The sequence below is a fragment of the Echinops telfairi genome, unplaced genomic scaffold (assembly GCF_000313985.2).
Source record: "Echinops telfairi isolate 266 unplaced genomic scaffold, ASM31398v2 ScPeMD7_4;HRSCAF=17, whole genome shotgun sequence".
Classification (NCBI taxonomy): Eukaryota; Metazoa; Chordata; class Mammalia; order Afrosoricida; family Tenrecidae; genus Echinops; species Echinops telfairi.
The window spans coordinates 48,966,370-48,981,780 of record NW_022103900.1 but is presented as its reverse complement, the minus strand read 5'-3'; the positions used below and the strand labels follow the sequence as shown (position 1 = coordinate 48,981,780).

Here is a 15,411-nt window from a genome sequence, read left to right as displayed (position 1 = left end):
AACTGCATTTCTACACATATGTGTATATTTTTGAATGGACATATATATCATGTCTCATTACTACTTTTTAAATTTTCTTATGTTTTACTATGATGTCAGAAGAATAAACATTTGGTATTAGGCATATGCGTCTTTAGGCTTAGTAATATCCGCTGAGTCTCAAATGACTTAAATTGTCTCTTCTAGTTGGGAATAATTTCATGGAATTTGTGTTAGCACGGTGGTCAGGATTAAGGGAGCTGCTCTATATAAAGTGCTCAGGCAATGTTTTGTCAGTAAATGGCAGCTAGAGTTTTTGTCTGCCAATTTGTCATACTCTGGCTGTTTGTGTATTGCTGTACTGCCAGATGCTGTATCACCAGTATTTCAAATACCTGAAGGATCACTCAAGGTTAACAGGTTTCAGCAAAGCTTCAAGACTAAGAACAGACTATGAAGAAGGAATATGCTGTCCACTTCCACAGGATTGGCCATTGAAAACCTCAGGAATAGGAGTGAAAATTATCAAAGTGCCTGAAGATGAGACCCTCAGATTCAAAGGTACTAAAAATATTACTGAAGAAGAGCTGCCTTCTCATAATAGAGTGGACTCCACCGGCGTGGGTGGGGTAAGACTCTCGGGACCTTCGTTTGCTGATGGTATATGACTCACTATGAGCAAATACAGCTGTAAACATCTACTAGGAATTTCAGATGTATTAAGTAGGAATAGAGGAAAATTGGAATTTTTAAAAATGGACTGGGATATGTAAAGATTCATATCCTGGGCATCAGTGAGCTGATATGGACTGATATTGGCCATTTTGAATTAGACCATCAGATGGATTATTATGTCGGGAATGGTGAATTTAAAAGGAAAGGTGTCACATTCATTGTTCAAAAGAACAATTTAAATATCTTGAAGTACAGTGATGTCTCTGACAACATAGCAGCTATTCATGCCCAAGGAAAGCCAATCCGTAGAACTGTTACTCAAATGTCTGCATTAGCTGCTCAAGCCAGTTTTGAAGGAGTGGAAGAATTTTATGAACTTCTTCAGTCTGAAATTGTTCAAGCATGAAATCAAGATGCATTGATAACTGTTGCAATGAGAATTCAAAACAAAGAGGAAGGGGCCGTGGTTGGAACACGTGGCCTTTATGATAGAAACTAAGCTGGAGCTAACATGACAGAATTGTGCAGGACTTCGTCATCTCCCAGGCCATTTTTTCAACAGCATGAACGGTGATTGTGGCTTCTTCTGCTCCTGTGCGCTCCTTCGGTGAGGACCTGCTACCTCTTTTGTGAAGCAGCAGCTGATAGTCCGGCGCTTGCGCTGGCTACCGAGAAACCCAAGAACTAGTCAAGACTAAGAAAAACCGATCATATTAATTTGCAGGGGGTGGGGCAGGATGGTTTTGTGGTGCAGTTTAAGATTAAGAGGTGTGAGCCACACACTAGCCTAATGAAAGCTTGCCGTGAACTACAGGGCTTGTCAATGAGGCAGATCAGATTCCGATTTGACGGGCAGCCAATCAGTGAAACAGACACACCTGCACAGTTGAAGACACCACGGATGTGTTCCAGCGGCAGACAGGAGGCATCGTCTAAAAGGGAGCCTGCTCCTTTCCTCCTTTCCTTCTGGTCCTCAGGACGAGAAGCCATTTTCAATTTGAAAACAGCAGTTAGGTTCCACCACATCTTGACGACGACAGTATATACTTTTCTCTATTCTTTCATTTCCCCTTCCCCATTCCTTTATTGCACATAAAGTAACTGGTGTATTGTGCATAAGCATACTGCATTCTCGTTCCTTTGTTTATTTTGCTTTTTACTAAATGGTCAATGGTGTGTTTTGATGGACATCAGGTGGAGACGGCATGGGAAAAATGCTGCTCTGGTGAACACCCCCTGAGTTAGTTAATTGTGCCAGCCTGGCCGCTAATCACATGTGGGGCTGGTTGAAAGGCGGAGGGATAAATGGGTGGTGAAGCCTCGCCTTTCTAGTTCTCGGGTCTCTTGCTTTGTGATGGTTGCATCGGGTGCAGCTGCCTTAGCAGTTCCCTGCTTCAGCTTGCAAGATGGACTTCCTACAAGAAATCCCCAAGGAGAAGCCACATGGATCTATCCCGATGCAGCCCTGGGTGCTGGAGCAGCCGTGTGGAGACCCCTGCCAGTGCTGAGATGCTTACCTGTTCACGGACTCAGCTTTCCTCCTGCAGTCGGCATCATTGCCTCTGTTTTGTGAGGTGAAGGACTTTGTGGACTGGTGTTGGGTATGGGTTAATGTTGGACTTGTGGGCTTGGGCAGCATTGGGTTGGGTGGGATGTTTTCGTGATGCACATTTTCTTTGCATAAAACTCTCTCTTATACATGAGTTGCTGTGGATTTGTTTCTCCAAAGTACCTAGACTAATACACCCCCCTTCTCCATTCATGGCATGCTCGTCTCTCTCAGGTCTTTATATTCCTGTAAGTTTTTCACTCACACTGTTTAACAACAACAACAACAAGAATTCTTGCCTACTTTGGGGAATTTAATGTTTTTCATTCATTGTTGTAAAACCAAGGACAATTTTATAACTTTTTCACACCTGGCTGTTACATGTAGGGCAATCTGTCTTTAAGAAGGGGTAAATTACTATCAGAGAAATGAAGCCTGGATAGTTTTCCCTTCAAGGCAAGTGTCTGGTTGTTTAAATAAGTTGCTTCTTTAATAAATAGTGATTATATACGCGGATTCCAAAAGGTAACATATCATTAAGAACCAAGGCCTGAAGGAAGAAGTCTAAGCTTTACTGGAGACATTATTAAACAAAACAAAAACAAGGCCTTAGGAATTGACAGAAGACCAGTTGAAATGTTTCAATAAGCTGATGAAGTACTGAAAGCAATCACTTGCCTATGCAAATAAATTTGGAAGACCTGGACAACTGACTGGAAGAGATCTACATTTGTACCCGCCCAGCCCTCCCCCACTCCCCCCAAATGTGACCAAACAGAATGCAGAAGTTCTTGAACAATATCATTAATATCACATGTGTTTAAAATTTTGCTGAAGATCATTCACCAATGCTTGCAGCAGTACATAAACAGGGAGCTGCTAGAAATTCAAGCATGGAATGAGGGATATGATTTCTGACATCAGATGGATCTTGGCTGAAAACAGAGAATACCAGAAAGATGTTGACTTGTATCTTATTGACTATGCAAAGGCATTCAACTGTGTAGATCCTACCAAACTATGAACACCTTTGATAAAATGGGAATTCTAGAATACAGAATCTATGCGTGAACCCAACATAGGGATTTGAGCAGGAAAAGAGGGTCCTGCATGGTGTAAAATCAGGAAAGGTGTGTGTCAGGGTTGTATCCTCTCACCATGCTTATTGAATCTGTACACTGAGCAATCAATCTGAGAAACTGAACTATATGAAGAAGAACAGCATCAGAAATGGAGGAAGGCTTATGAATAGCTTGTGATATGGAAATGAAGCAACATTCCTTGTTGAAAGTGAGAACTTGAAGAAGCATTTGTTGATGAAGATCAAGGATTGCTGCCTTCAATATGGATTCCAACTCATCAAAAGAAAACCCAAATCTTCATAACTGGACCAGTAGACAACATGGTGATAAATGGATACAAGTTTTAATCTTGTTTCAATCCACAATTAATGTTCATGGAAACAGAAGACAAGAAATCAAACAATGCATTGCATTGGGAAAATCTGTGGCAGAAGATCTCTTTAAAGCATTGAAGAGCAAGGATGCCACTTGGAGGACTAAAGTAAGCCTGACCCCAGTCCTGGTCTTTCAGTTTCCTCATAGGCATGCAGAAGCTGGACAGTGACTAAGAAAGACCACAGAAGAACTGATGTATTTGGATGAAGGTACTTTTGTAAACACACTGGAAGTTCCATGGACTGCCAGAAGAACAAACACCTTTATCTTGGAAGAAATAAAACCCAAGCGCTCCTTATAAACCATAATGGCAAGATTGTCTCATGTACTTTGGATGTGTAATCAGGAAAGACCAGGCCTTGGAAAAGGACATCATGCTTGGTAAAGTTGAGGGGCATGTAAAAATGGATTGACACAGTGGCTGCAACTATGGGCTCAAGCATAATAATTGTGAGAATGGCACAGGACTGGACAGTATTTTGTTCTGTTGTACATTACGTTGCTGTGAGTCATAATTGATTCAAAGGCACCTAACAACAACTACAACACTATATGAGAATACATTTTTCAAGTGATGAAATTTTAACATCATAATTGACAGTGTTGTGTGTATGTCTTTTTTTACTTATTGAAATAAAAATAAGTGTTGATGTCTCATACAAACAATAACAAATAAGTGTTGATTGTCTCGTACAAACAATAACAAAGTCAATGAATTATGGTTGGCCTTTTTGTTGTTAGATGTTGTTGAGTCAGTTGCTACTCAGGGAAATCTTATGTGTAACAGAATGAAACCCTACCAAGTCCCGAATCAGCCTCATAACTACCATTGTTTGAGCCCATCATTGCAACCTCTGTGTCAATCCTGTTAGATGATCTTGCTAATTTTCTTTTGCTCCTGCTTTAGAAAGTGTGATGTCTTTTTCTAGGAATTGGTCTTTCCTGATAGCATGTCCAAAGTATTTGAGGTATGGTCCCCACGTGCTTACTTCAAAGAAGTGTTCTGGTTGTATTTCATCCAAGATGGTCCATGATATTTTTGGTATTCTTCACCAACACCATAATTCAAATGCATCAATTCTTCAGTTGTCCAACATCAGATGCATATGAGCTGATTGAAAATACTATGGTTTGAGTCAGGGGTATCTTAGTCCTCAAAGTAACCACTTTGTTCTTTAACTCTTTAAAGAAATATTATGCAGCAGATTTGCCTAATAGAGTATGTTGCTTGATTTCTTCACTGCTGTCTCCATGAGCACCAATCATAGATCCAAGTAAAATGAAATCCTCATAATTTCAATCTTTTCTCCACTTCTCATGATGTTATCCATTGGTCCAGTTGGAGGGAGTTAGGTTTTCTTTATGTTGAGTTGTAGCACATATTGAAGGTTGCAATCCTTAGTCTTCATCAATAAGTGCTTCAAGTCCTCTTCCCGTTCAATAAGCAAGGTTGTGTCATCTGCATATAGCAGGTTGTCAATAAGCCTTCCTCCTTTACTGATGCTGCATTCTACTTCATACAGTCCAATTTTTCAGATGATTTGTTCATCATACATATCAAATAAATGTGATGAGAGAATATAATCATGAAATGTAATAAAATATATTAAAGATTATATGAATGAATAAAGTAGAGGCATTCATGAATGACTTTCATAGTTGTTTTTGTTCTTTTTAAATCACACTGGCATTGTGGTGGTTAGGTGCTATTGAGTCCGTTCCAACACATGGCAATCCTGTGCACAAGAGAAGAAAACAATGCCATCCTCAGAATTATTGCCATGGGGGGCCCACTGTTGTAGCCACTGTGTCAATCAGTCTTGTGGAGAGTTGTTGTCTTCCTCCCTGAGCCTCCACTTTACCGAGCATGACGTTCTTCTCTAGGGGCTGGCCCCTTCTGACCGCTTGCCAAAGATTATAAGGCGAAGTCTCACCATTCAGAAGCATGTAAAGAGTATTCTGGCTTTGCTTTTATGAAGACATATTTATTTGTTTTACTGGCAATCTATGGTAGATTGGATGTTCTTCATCAGTACCATAATTTAAAGGTATTAATTCTTCTCTAGTTTTTGTATTCATTATTTAGCATTCACACTATGTGACACAAGTTAAACGTTTTTTGTTAGGTGAACCCTAATTCTCAAAGTAACACCATTGCCATTCATTTTTTTTATTTAGCTCCACAAAGATTTAACTTAAAGATTTCTCTCTGAAGCATCTTTTTAAAATCACATGTTTTTTAAGCAAAACTATCAAATGTACATCCATTATTTTTCAACATATAAACACTAGGGCAATATACTTATAAAGGCAATGTTTCCATCTCTCTAACTCCTCCCCCCACCATTTTATTAGGAGCTAATCCAAACATTATGCCATTCCATAGTTCAATCATATCAAACAGTGTTGGGCAATCGTTCCCAAATCCATTTCAAAGCATTTTCTTCCTGCTTGAACAACTTGATATCACCTCTCCTGGGTTTCAGTGCTGTCTACGCGTTGAAGAGGTCTTTTGCATATAAGTTTCATGTGCACATAACTGTTTTGAATTCCTGTTCTTTTCAGTGATATCTATAATTTGGCATGACCCTCACAGTTGAATGCCCTTGCATAGCCAGATAAACATTACTATGCTTACTAAAAGTCTAGTTGTTCTGTCTTGCAGGTGTTGTGGCAGGCAAGAATTGAGCATTGTTTTTCATTCAGGACTTTTGTTGTAAAAGTAAAATAATCAAGCAACTCAAATTGTTCTTCCTTTTAATCATCTCTTCTTCCAGTGACTTGACCCTTATCATGTGCTTGTCTTCTAGGTGAGATTGACCTTCAGATTCTCTCCAAAATACAAGCTCAATATCCAGGAATTCACATAAAAAATGAAGTTGTTGAACCAAGTGCTGAGCAAATTGCTAAGTACAAAGGTATCAGTGTGTACCTCATGATGCTACTTGCCAAATCCTATCCCAAAAGGCTTATCATCCCCAAAGTGTCCCTTGGATCATTAACAGCACAGTTTACTGTGGCATGCTCTTTGTAAGCTTGTTGGGAGAGGAACCTAATTAATTTGTTTTCTTGGCAGGCATGACTAAACACTTTAAATATGAACCATAAATAATTAGACTCCTTTTCTTATCAACTCTCCATCTATTCCCCAGTCATCTTTTTTTTCTTTTACACTATTTATTCATAGGCTCAGAGTCATTGCTTAATCAGAAATATTTAAAGAATTTATGTTTGAGGAATTACCCTGAGTTGATTATTATTATTTTTTCTGAGGAGATCCAGTCATATAGTAAATATTTCAGGCTTGGCAGGCCTGGTAGTCTCTGACTCTAGTACTCTACCCTCTGTAGTAGCATAAACGCCACCATTGACAATAGGAAAACTAATGGATGAAGCTGTTTCTCAGTAAATCTTTATTTATGGAATTCTGAAATTTATCTGAAATTTAATCTTTATCGAAATCCGAATATTATGCAATTCTCATGTGTCTTAAAATATTATGATTCTTTTTAGTCTTTTAACTATTTAAGAATGTGAAAAAATGTTCTTAGCTTGATGTCCATACAAAAACCGTAGGCACCTGGGCTGTAGTTTGTTAACTTCTGTGTAGCAAAATCATAGCATTTATTTCACATCAATTTCCCATTGGAAAAAATCTACCCCTATTTCCTAATTAAGAATAAGATCATGTAACCTGTGTCTGACCAGGATTCTCATTGTTATTTTTGATTGGCTCTTTAACTTCTAATTTCATTTAATTCAAGAAAAAAAATCCAAAGTAACTCTCTGATCTCCCAGAGCTCTGTAGGAAAGAAAAATGTGCTTTATACCTGTTATGTATATAACATTGATTGCATTAAAATTCTAAATGGAAATGGGTTCTACATTTGCAATTAAAATTAATGGTGTGCTACCGCTTCTCTGTATTTTAGAACTTGTAGCCAAGACATCAAACCTCGAGAACATAAAGTTTGCTTGGCATAAGGAAACATCGTCTGAATATCAACATAGAGTGACGGAGAAAAAAGAGCATCAAAAATGGAACTTTATTCATATGATTCAGGTAAGAAATATTTATTATAATATACTATCAGAAATGTACCTGAAGAGTGCCTAACGTTCTAATGTGTAAAGGAAAAAGAAAAGAATATTCTTCTGATTTGTAGTTTGGTAAGGAAACATTCATTGTGTGGCCAAATTGAAGATAAAGATTTTGGAAGTGACTTGATGGCAGGGAGTCTGGTTTGGGTTTAATGAATTGGAATCGATTCCATATCAGTGAGGATAAATGGTTTGTAAGCATTTAAAGTTCTTATTTTTAAAATTCAGTGTACCTCCACAGTTATCTTTTTTTAATGTTGGGTTGATTATTTTTTCTAGCAATCATTCTAGGGTTGAAACTCATGGATAGGTTTGCAGACATGGGAATGCAGACATTCCCATCCTATTAGTTTCTTAATAATGTTAGCAGTCTAGAGAGCCTTCACAGTGCCTTGCTGTGGGCTTTCCGAGGTGACCTGGCTAGTGGACATGTCAGGAGGAGCACGTGAGACGGGTCTTCAAGTCATTCAGCTTTACTGACAGCGGATAGCCACTCTGCAGGTAATCATTTCCTTGGTTCAGCACTGACTGACTAGATAATGGATTTGGAAGTGGGTGAATCTTTTATAAATGGTATGGAACCATATTCCCAGGGAACACAGATAGTGCTGGCTGCCATATGCAATGTATAGACTTTATTTATTTTCAAATATTTCATGGTGATTGAGGTGAAAGTTCACAGAGTATGTAGCTTTTCCATTCAATGGTTCACACACTCTGTGTTTCATGACAATAGTTATACTCCTCTCAATGGAGCAACAATCTTCCCACTTCTTCCCTGGGGTCTCTGCTTCCATTTGTTCTTCTTCTTTCCTACTTTCTGAACATATTTGGAGGCAAATAGTGCCCTTTCGGTCTCTATTGCTTGTGGATTGGTTGCATTGCTTGTGGATATTATTGTCCTCTTTATAGGTCTGTCTATTTTTTGCCATCTCCAGGGATGGATTCAGTTCCATATTTAGGTGTTGCATTGTCTCTATCAGACCAGTCATTCCACTCTTTTTCATGCTCTCGAATTCTGTTCTAATTTATCTCCTACCCTATCCAGAACTTTCAAATCTGATCCTGATCAGAGTGGTCAGTAATAGTAGCCAGGCACCAGGTAGTTTGAGCTTGTTGCCATAGCTACTATGTCAATCCACTCCTGATAACATGCCCAAAGTATATGAGACAAAGACTCACCATCCTGGCTTCTGAAGAGCAATCTGACTGTATTTCCTCCCTGACAGATTTGTTTGTTGTTCTGACCGTCTGTGGTGCTTTAATACTCTTTGCCAACACTCTAATTCACATGTGTCCATTCTTGTCCAGTCTCCCTTATTCCTTGTCCAGCATTCATATGCATAGGAGGTGATTGAGAATACCATAGGCTGGGTCAAAGTGCCATATTTATTATTTAACTTAAAAAATCATTTTATTGAGGGCTCATACAACTCATCACAATCCATCCATCCATCTATTGTGTCAAGCATATGTGCACATTTGTTGCCATCATCATTTTCAAAACATTTCTTTCTACTTGAGCCCTTGGTATCAGCTCCTCATATTATTTCCTCCCCCCACCACCCTCCCTCCCTCACAAACCCTTGATAATTTATAAATTATTATTATGTTTTCAAGTCTTATACTGACTGACCTATGTCTCCCTTCACCCACTTTTCTGTTGTCTACCCCCTGGGAGGGGGCTATATGGGGATCATTGTGATTGGGTTCCCCTTTCTCCCCCCACCTTCCCTTTTCCCTCCTGGTATCTCTACTTCATTATTAGTTCTGAGGGGTTTATATGTCCTGGATTCCCTATGTTTCCAGATAATATCTGTACTAGTGTACATCCTCTGGTCTAGCCAGATTTGTAAGGTAGAATTGGGATCATGATAGTGGCGGGGAGGAAGCATTAAAGAACTACTGGAAAGTTGTATGCTTCATCGGTGCTATACTGCACCCTGACAGGCTTGTCTAATCCTTGTGACCCTTCTGTAAGGGGATGTCCAATTGCCTGCAGATGGGCTTTGGGTCTCCACTCTGCAGTCCCGCTCATTCAAAATGATATGATTTTTTGTTCTTTAATGACACTTTATGATCTTGTTGACATTTTATGATCACACAGGCTGGTGTGCTTCTTCCATGTGGGCTTTGTTGCTTCTCTGCTAGATGATCGCTTGTTTACCTTTAAGCTTTTAAGACCCCAGATGCTATATCTTTTGATAGCTGGGCACCATCAGCTTTCTTCACCATATTTGCTTATGCACCCACTTTGTCTTCCTGTTGGGAAGGCTAGCATCAAGGAATGCCAACTTAATAGAACAAAGTGTTCTTGTGTTAAGGGGGTACTTGAGTAGAGACCCAATGTCAATCTGCTACCTTAATACTAAACTTATAAATAGATGTACATAGATTTATTTCCGCATCATCATATATACATGCCCTATTGTTACATATGTGCATGCCTATATTCAGAGCTCTATAAATGCCCTTTGTCTCCTAGTTCTTTCCTCTATTTCCTTTTACTTTCCTCTTGTCCTACTATCATTTTCAGCTTTCATTTGGGTTTCAGTAATTCTCTGCTACATTGCCCTTGATCAAGCTGTATCAGGCCTCCTACACCCTCCTTGGTATCTATTTTAGATCACTTGTTATTTCCTTGTCCCTGGGGTTGTTAACACCCACTTCCTTTTCCCCCACCTTCCCCTCACTCATGTTCCCCCAGAACTGGTCCCATTGATTTCTCCTCCACAGTGTTTATGCCGCCACCTATCTTATCTAGATAGACATGCAGAGATAATAAAATGCACAAAAAAAGAAAACAGAGCACAACAAAGCAACAAAAGAAAACAAATCAACAGCAAAAAGAAAAACTGATAAATAATTCAAGCTCTGTTTGTTGACCTTTAGGAAAATTTTCCAGTCCAGTTTGATGGAGTGCCAGACCCTAGCCCCAAAGTCTATTTTTGGTATTCGCTGGGGACTTAGTTGCTCTGTTCCTCTTGCTGTTCTATTGAACACCCTTAGTGTTTCCCTTCAGTGTGGTGGGGTCAGATCAGGTGCAATTCCTGCACTGTGACTCCAGTGTTGTCCCCCATAGCACTATACATCCGTGTTGTCCCCTATAGCGCTATGCGTCTTTGAGGGACATCACATCTCGTAGTGGGCTGGCCATATGGTCCTCTCTGTGCATTGGCTGCTCTGAGCAGGGATATCATCCTCAATTCTTGGTGGGCCAGGATGTGCTCCATTCTCTCTTTCTCCTCCTTCATTTGCTCCTGTGTGCTGTGATCATACATGTCCCTCTTCCTGAGCTGTAGCTTCAGTGCTGTCCTCTGAAGTGAATTCTGTGAGGAGCGGGGTTTGTTCACATAGTTGGGATTAGGGCCCGCCCGACAGACCCACTGGTTCCCTTGTTCATGCTGGTATGTTGCATTCACATCTTGGAGCACCGGGTTGAAGTCTGGTCCCTCTTTCCCTGTGGAGATATAAACAATACCCTCCCCTTGGGTGCTTTAGTGCCCTGTTCCCTGCTACCCATGTCTTTTTTTCTCCGCACCCCCCTCCTTTTTAGTTGGCTACCATATGCATTCCTGGATTTGGTCTGGCCCCTGCCATATTACCTGGACCTCACCCCAGGAATGTTTGTATACTTTTTGTACAAAATGTTTGTAGCTTTTTCCCCTATGGCCCTTTTGCATTTTTAAGCTTACCGCAGTGGACTCGAGTTGTACTTGTCCTTTTGTGCTTGGTTTACTTTGCTTAGCCTGATTTCCTCCAGTTCTTCTCATGTGGTGATGTGCTTCTTGTGTTCATCATTGCTTTTTAGGGATGCATAGTACTCCATTGTATGTATGTACCACAGTTTTTAAATCCATTCAGGTTTTGTGCAGCATATTTGCCCAAATGTAATATTTCACTTGGTTCCTCAATTGAGGCTTCCATGATCATTGATTGTGGATCCAAATACAATGAAATCAATATTTTCTCTTTCTATCATGCTGTGAATATTTTTTGTTTTATTTGTATCAGTTGTAATCCATACTGCATTCTGTTGCCTTTGATCTTCACCAGTAAGTACTTCAAGTGTTTTTTTAATCTTCAGCAAGCAAGGTTATGTCACCTGCATATGTAGGTTGTTAGTGAACCTTCCCCCAATCTTGATGCTGCATTATTTTTCACATAGTTCACTTCTCTGATTATTACATATGAGGTTAAGTAAAATGGATTGTTGGCATTTTTCTAGTTCATATGTACATGGGTTTGTTCCAAACAAAGCATGTTTAAACATGAGTGTAAGACTGCAAACAAGTCCTTTCAGTAATACACTTTTCTGAGTTTCCTTGAGGTGCCCTAATTAAAAAAAAAAATCCTATTAAAACCGTGACTTCTAAGGGAATCTGCTGGGCCAGTTAAATTGAAGGCCAAGCCATCAACTCAGCAGGTTATGTTGACTGTTTGGGGGAATTCTAAGGAATAATTCAGATAGATTTACTTGAAGAGCACAGAGCAGTCACAGGTTTTATTATGAAGAAATATCAAGAAAATTAAAAGTCACAGTGATGAGAAAAATCCAGGAACGTTGGGCTGAGGCTTTTTTCCCTGCATCACAAGAATCCTCACCTTTGAAGGTAGCAAAGGCTGTCCTATGAGAATTCAGTGGGAAAACTTCCTCTTGTCTGTCCTAACAGCCTGATTCCCAAAGTTTTATTCCCAAAGTTCAACGAGCCCCGAACATGAACAAGATCTGGATCCCTCAAGGATGACCATGCTGCCATTTTGATGTTAAAGAGCCCAGGATTCTTAAAGGGAAAAGGTTGAAGATATAGAAAGATCATCTTAAGAAACGTATAGACCTACATGGAGGAAATGCTAAGAAATAGTAGCTTCCCGTCTTTTGATATTTTTTTAATAAAAGTTTCTCTGACTTTGGTGTAATGTTCTTGGTCTTGATCTCATATATAGATATTTTTACAGAATGTAAAATTACATGTGTAGCCATGTCAGCTGCAAAACATATATGCTTTTGGTATATTTGTGCAAGCCCTCGCATACCTGTGTTCTGATTGGAAATATTGAAATGTTGGTTAGAGTATTCTGTAAACATCTAGGAGGTTGAATTCTTTATGTTCTTTATCCTTCCTGCGTTTTGTTCTCATTGTTCTGTCTTACAATGAAAAGAGTGTATATTTTTATTATTTTTATTTTCATTACATGTTATTTTATTATATTCTTATTATTGCGTAACTGTCTAGTTCTCTTATAAAGCATATTAGAGCTTCTTTCATATATTTTGAACCTAATGTACACATTAGTTGTGGACATATTTATTATAATTGCAGTGGATTGAACTTTGAATCATTATATAATCCCCATCCTTATCTTTTATGGATTTTGCCCTTAAGGTCACATTGTCAGAGAGTAATATGACTACTTCTATCTTTTGTTTAATGTTTTCTAGATATATATTTTTACATTTTAAATTTTATTTTATTTATCACTTGGCTTGTAAGCGGTTTCTCTTTTAGGCAGCCTATTGCTTAGTTGTGATTTTTAAAATGCATTCTATCATTTCCAACTTACTTAGTGATATATTTAAACCAATGCATTTGGTGTGGTTATCAATAAGTAAATATTTACTTCTGTTCTTTTTTTATGTGTATTTTTAAGGTGTTGATAGTTCCTTTGTTTTACTTAATTTTTTTATTGATTTCATTTTGTTGGTGGATTTCCCTTCCTTTCTTTCGTTGTTAATTTTGTGTCTATTGGGTCTTTATGTTTTTCTTTTATTTTGCTGAGTAAATGTGTTAACTTAGGCCACTGGCTTTGGATGGGGGGTAGGGGAGGTAGTGAGTGAGGTGAGGAGCCTTAACTTCCACAGATTGAGGGCACTTTTTCCCGGCTCTGGGTATGGGTGCCGGATCATTCCTGCTTGTCTGCACCAGGTGATTGAAAACTTCTACTGGAAATGCTTCTTGATTTATCTCAATATGGTCATGCTGTGTATATCCATCTAACACGCTCTGATGCTTGGTACTTCTTTGGGTCTAAAGTTTGTGCACCACCTCTCTTTGAACTTTGCACTCCGTCCAGTTTCTCACCCTTGCTTTTCATAGTCAGGTTTCCAACGTTGTCATCTCTATCCAGTTCACTTGTTTTTGTGTGTCTTTGTTGGATAGGGGCGTTCTGAAGTGTCTGACTATGCCACCGTCTTGATCTGATTCCGGGTATACAGGACTTACATATTGGTTAGCATCTGAAGTTGTGCATGTTTTAGAAATAACCACTAGACTAACATTAGGACCCATTTTCATTCCTGTAGACCACACTATGGTTACCTCAAAGGAATAAACTTAGAAAAAATCAAATGAAGAAATGACTCCAAGATTGATCGTAGATGTTCCAACATCTCAGCTGCTTTAGCTGACAAAATCATATACTTAAAATGGAATACTTTACCTTGTTCAGCAAAACTATGCTGCATTTTTATTAACATTGCACAAATAATTATTTCATCCTGTCCCTCTATCCTTATACCCCCTCAATCACAGTTGATGATTTTATTTTATATTATACAGGGAAAAGAGAATATCAGACAGATACTAACCTTGCCCTTATCATTGCCTTCTTTGATCTTATTCAAAATACCTCCTATCGACAAAAGTCACCATCTCCACCACGTCTCTGCACCCAATATCCCTCCCCATTATAACAGGTTGCACCTTCAGAGATCAGCTTCTTCCTCTTTCTCTTACAAGACCCATGTTCTCTGTTTCTTACAGCAACTATGTTTCCCTTTGTCTTGCAATGCTCCGTTCAGTCTTTCTCTTCTGCTCTACAGATTTCTTGTGCCATGTGTCTTCCACTATGTTGTGCTTGTTACGCTCATGGCATTCTTTCAAATTAATATCTACAGAGAACTGTGGAGAATGTCATTGTATTTCAGAACAAGTTGCAGGCGTCTACCATATACCATTTCCTCTCTTTTAACCAGAATATTTCTTAGGTTGTTGAATGTCTTACTGATCAGCTGAATTTGAGTAAGGATCTACGGTCCCATAGCAGACAGCATGGAATACATATGGGATGGAGGCAGAATTGGCCAGAGGCAGGTCATTTTTATTTTATTAGTTCGTATGAGAGGGAAATAACTTCAGTTGTGTTCCCTTTATGTAATGGCTTCTGTTGCAGGGAAACAGTACACATAATACTAAATTCTTGTCCAAGAAACATCAAGATGAAATCTAAGGAGAAAGTGTCTATGAGAATGGATTCCAAAGATTGAAGTCTTTAGTGAACTTCCGCACTTCCAATGCATAATTCCAAGTTCTGTCTGTCTTGATTTTTTTTCTGTTCTTCCCAGTGGTTCACTCAGATTTAGTAGCAATGGGTGGGATGACTGCTAGGACTCAGTGATCAAGCATGTAACCTATGCTCACCCACTCCTGTTTTTCCTAGGGAATCTGTCTATAACAGCCTGCCACTTTTTCTATGATTTTAGAAAAAGCATCTGTGAACATATGGTGAAGCTAGTGTAAAGGGTTTAATTTTAAAGCATCATTCCATGAAATGTGACCTGTTTTTATGCTGCGAGCACCATTTTCTCTCAGAAGAACTACAATTCACAAAACATTGAGTAGGCATAGAATCAATGCCCTCATGTGAAGT

General features: G+C 39.0%; 1 protein-coding gene across 1 annotated transcript in view; it reads left to right on the top strand.

The window, feature by feature from the left end:
* Positions 1-15,411, top strand: part of HNMT (histamine N-methyltransferase) — a 50,159-nt gene that overhangs the window by 24,571 nt on the left and 10,177 nt on the right. Inside the window, exons 3-5 of the mRNA XM_045298897.1 lie at positions 6,471-6,578; positions 7,593-7,723; positions 14,750-14,851. Coding sequence (XP_045154832.1) covers positions 6,471-6,578; positions 7,593-7,723; positions 14,750-14,851 — 341 coding nt within the window. The remainder of the gene's footprint in view (positions 1-6,470; positions 6,579-7,592; positions 7,724-14,749; positions 14,852-15,411) is intronic.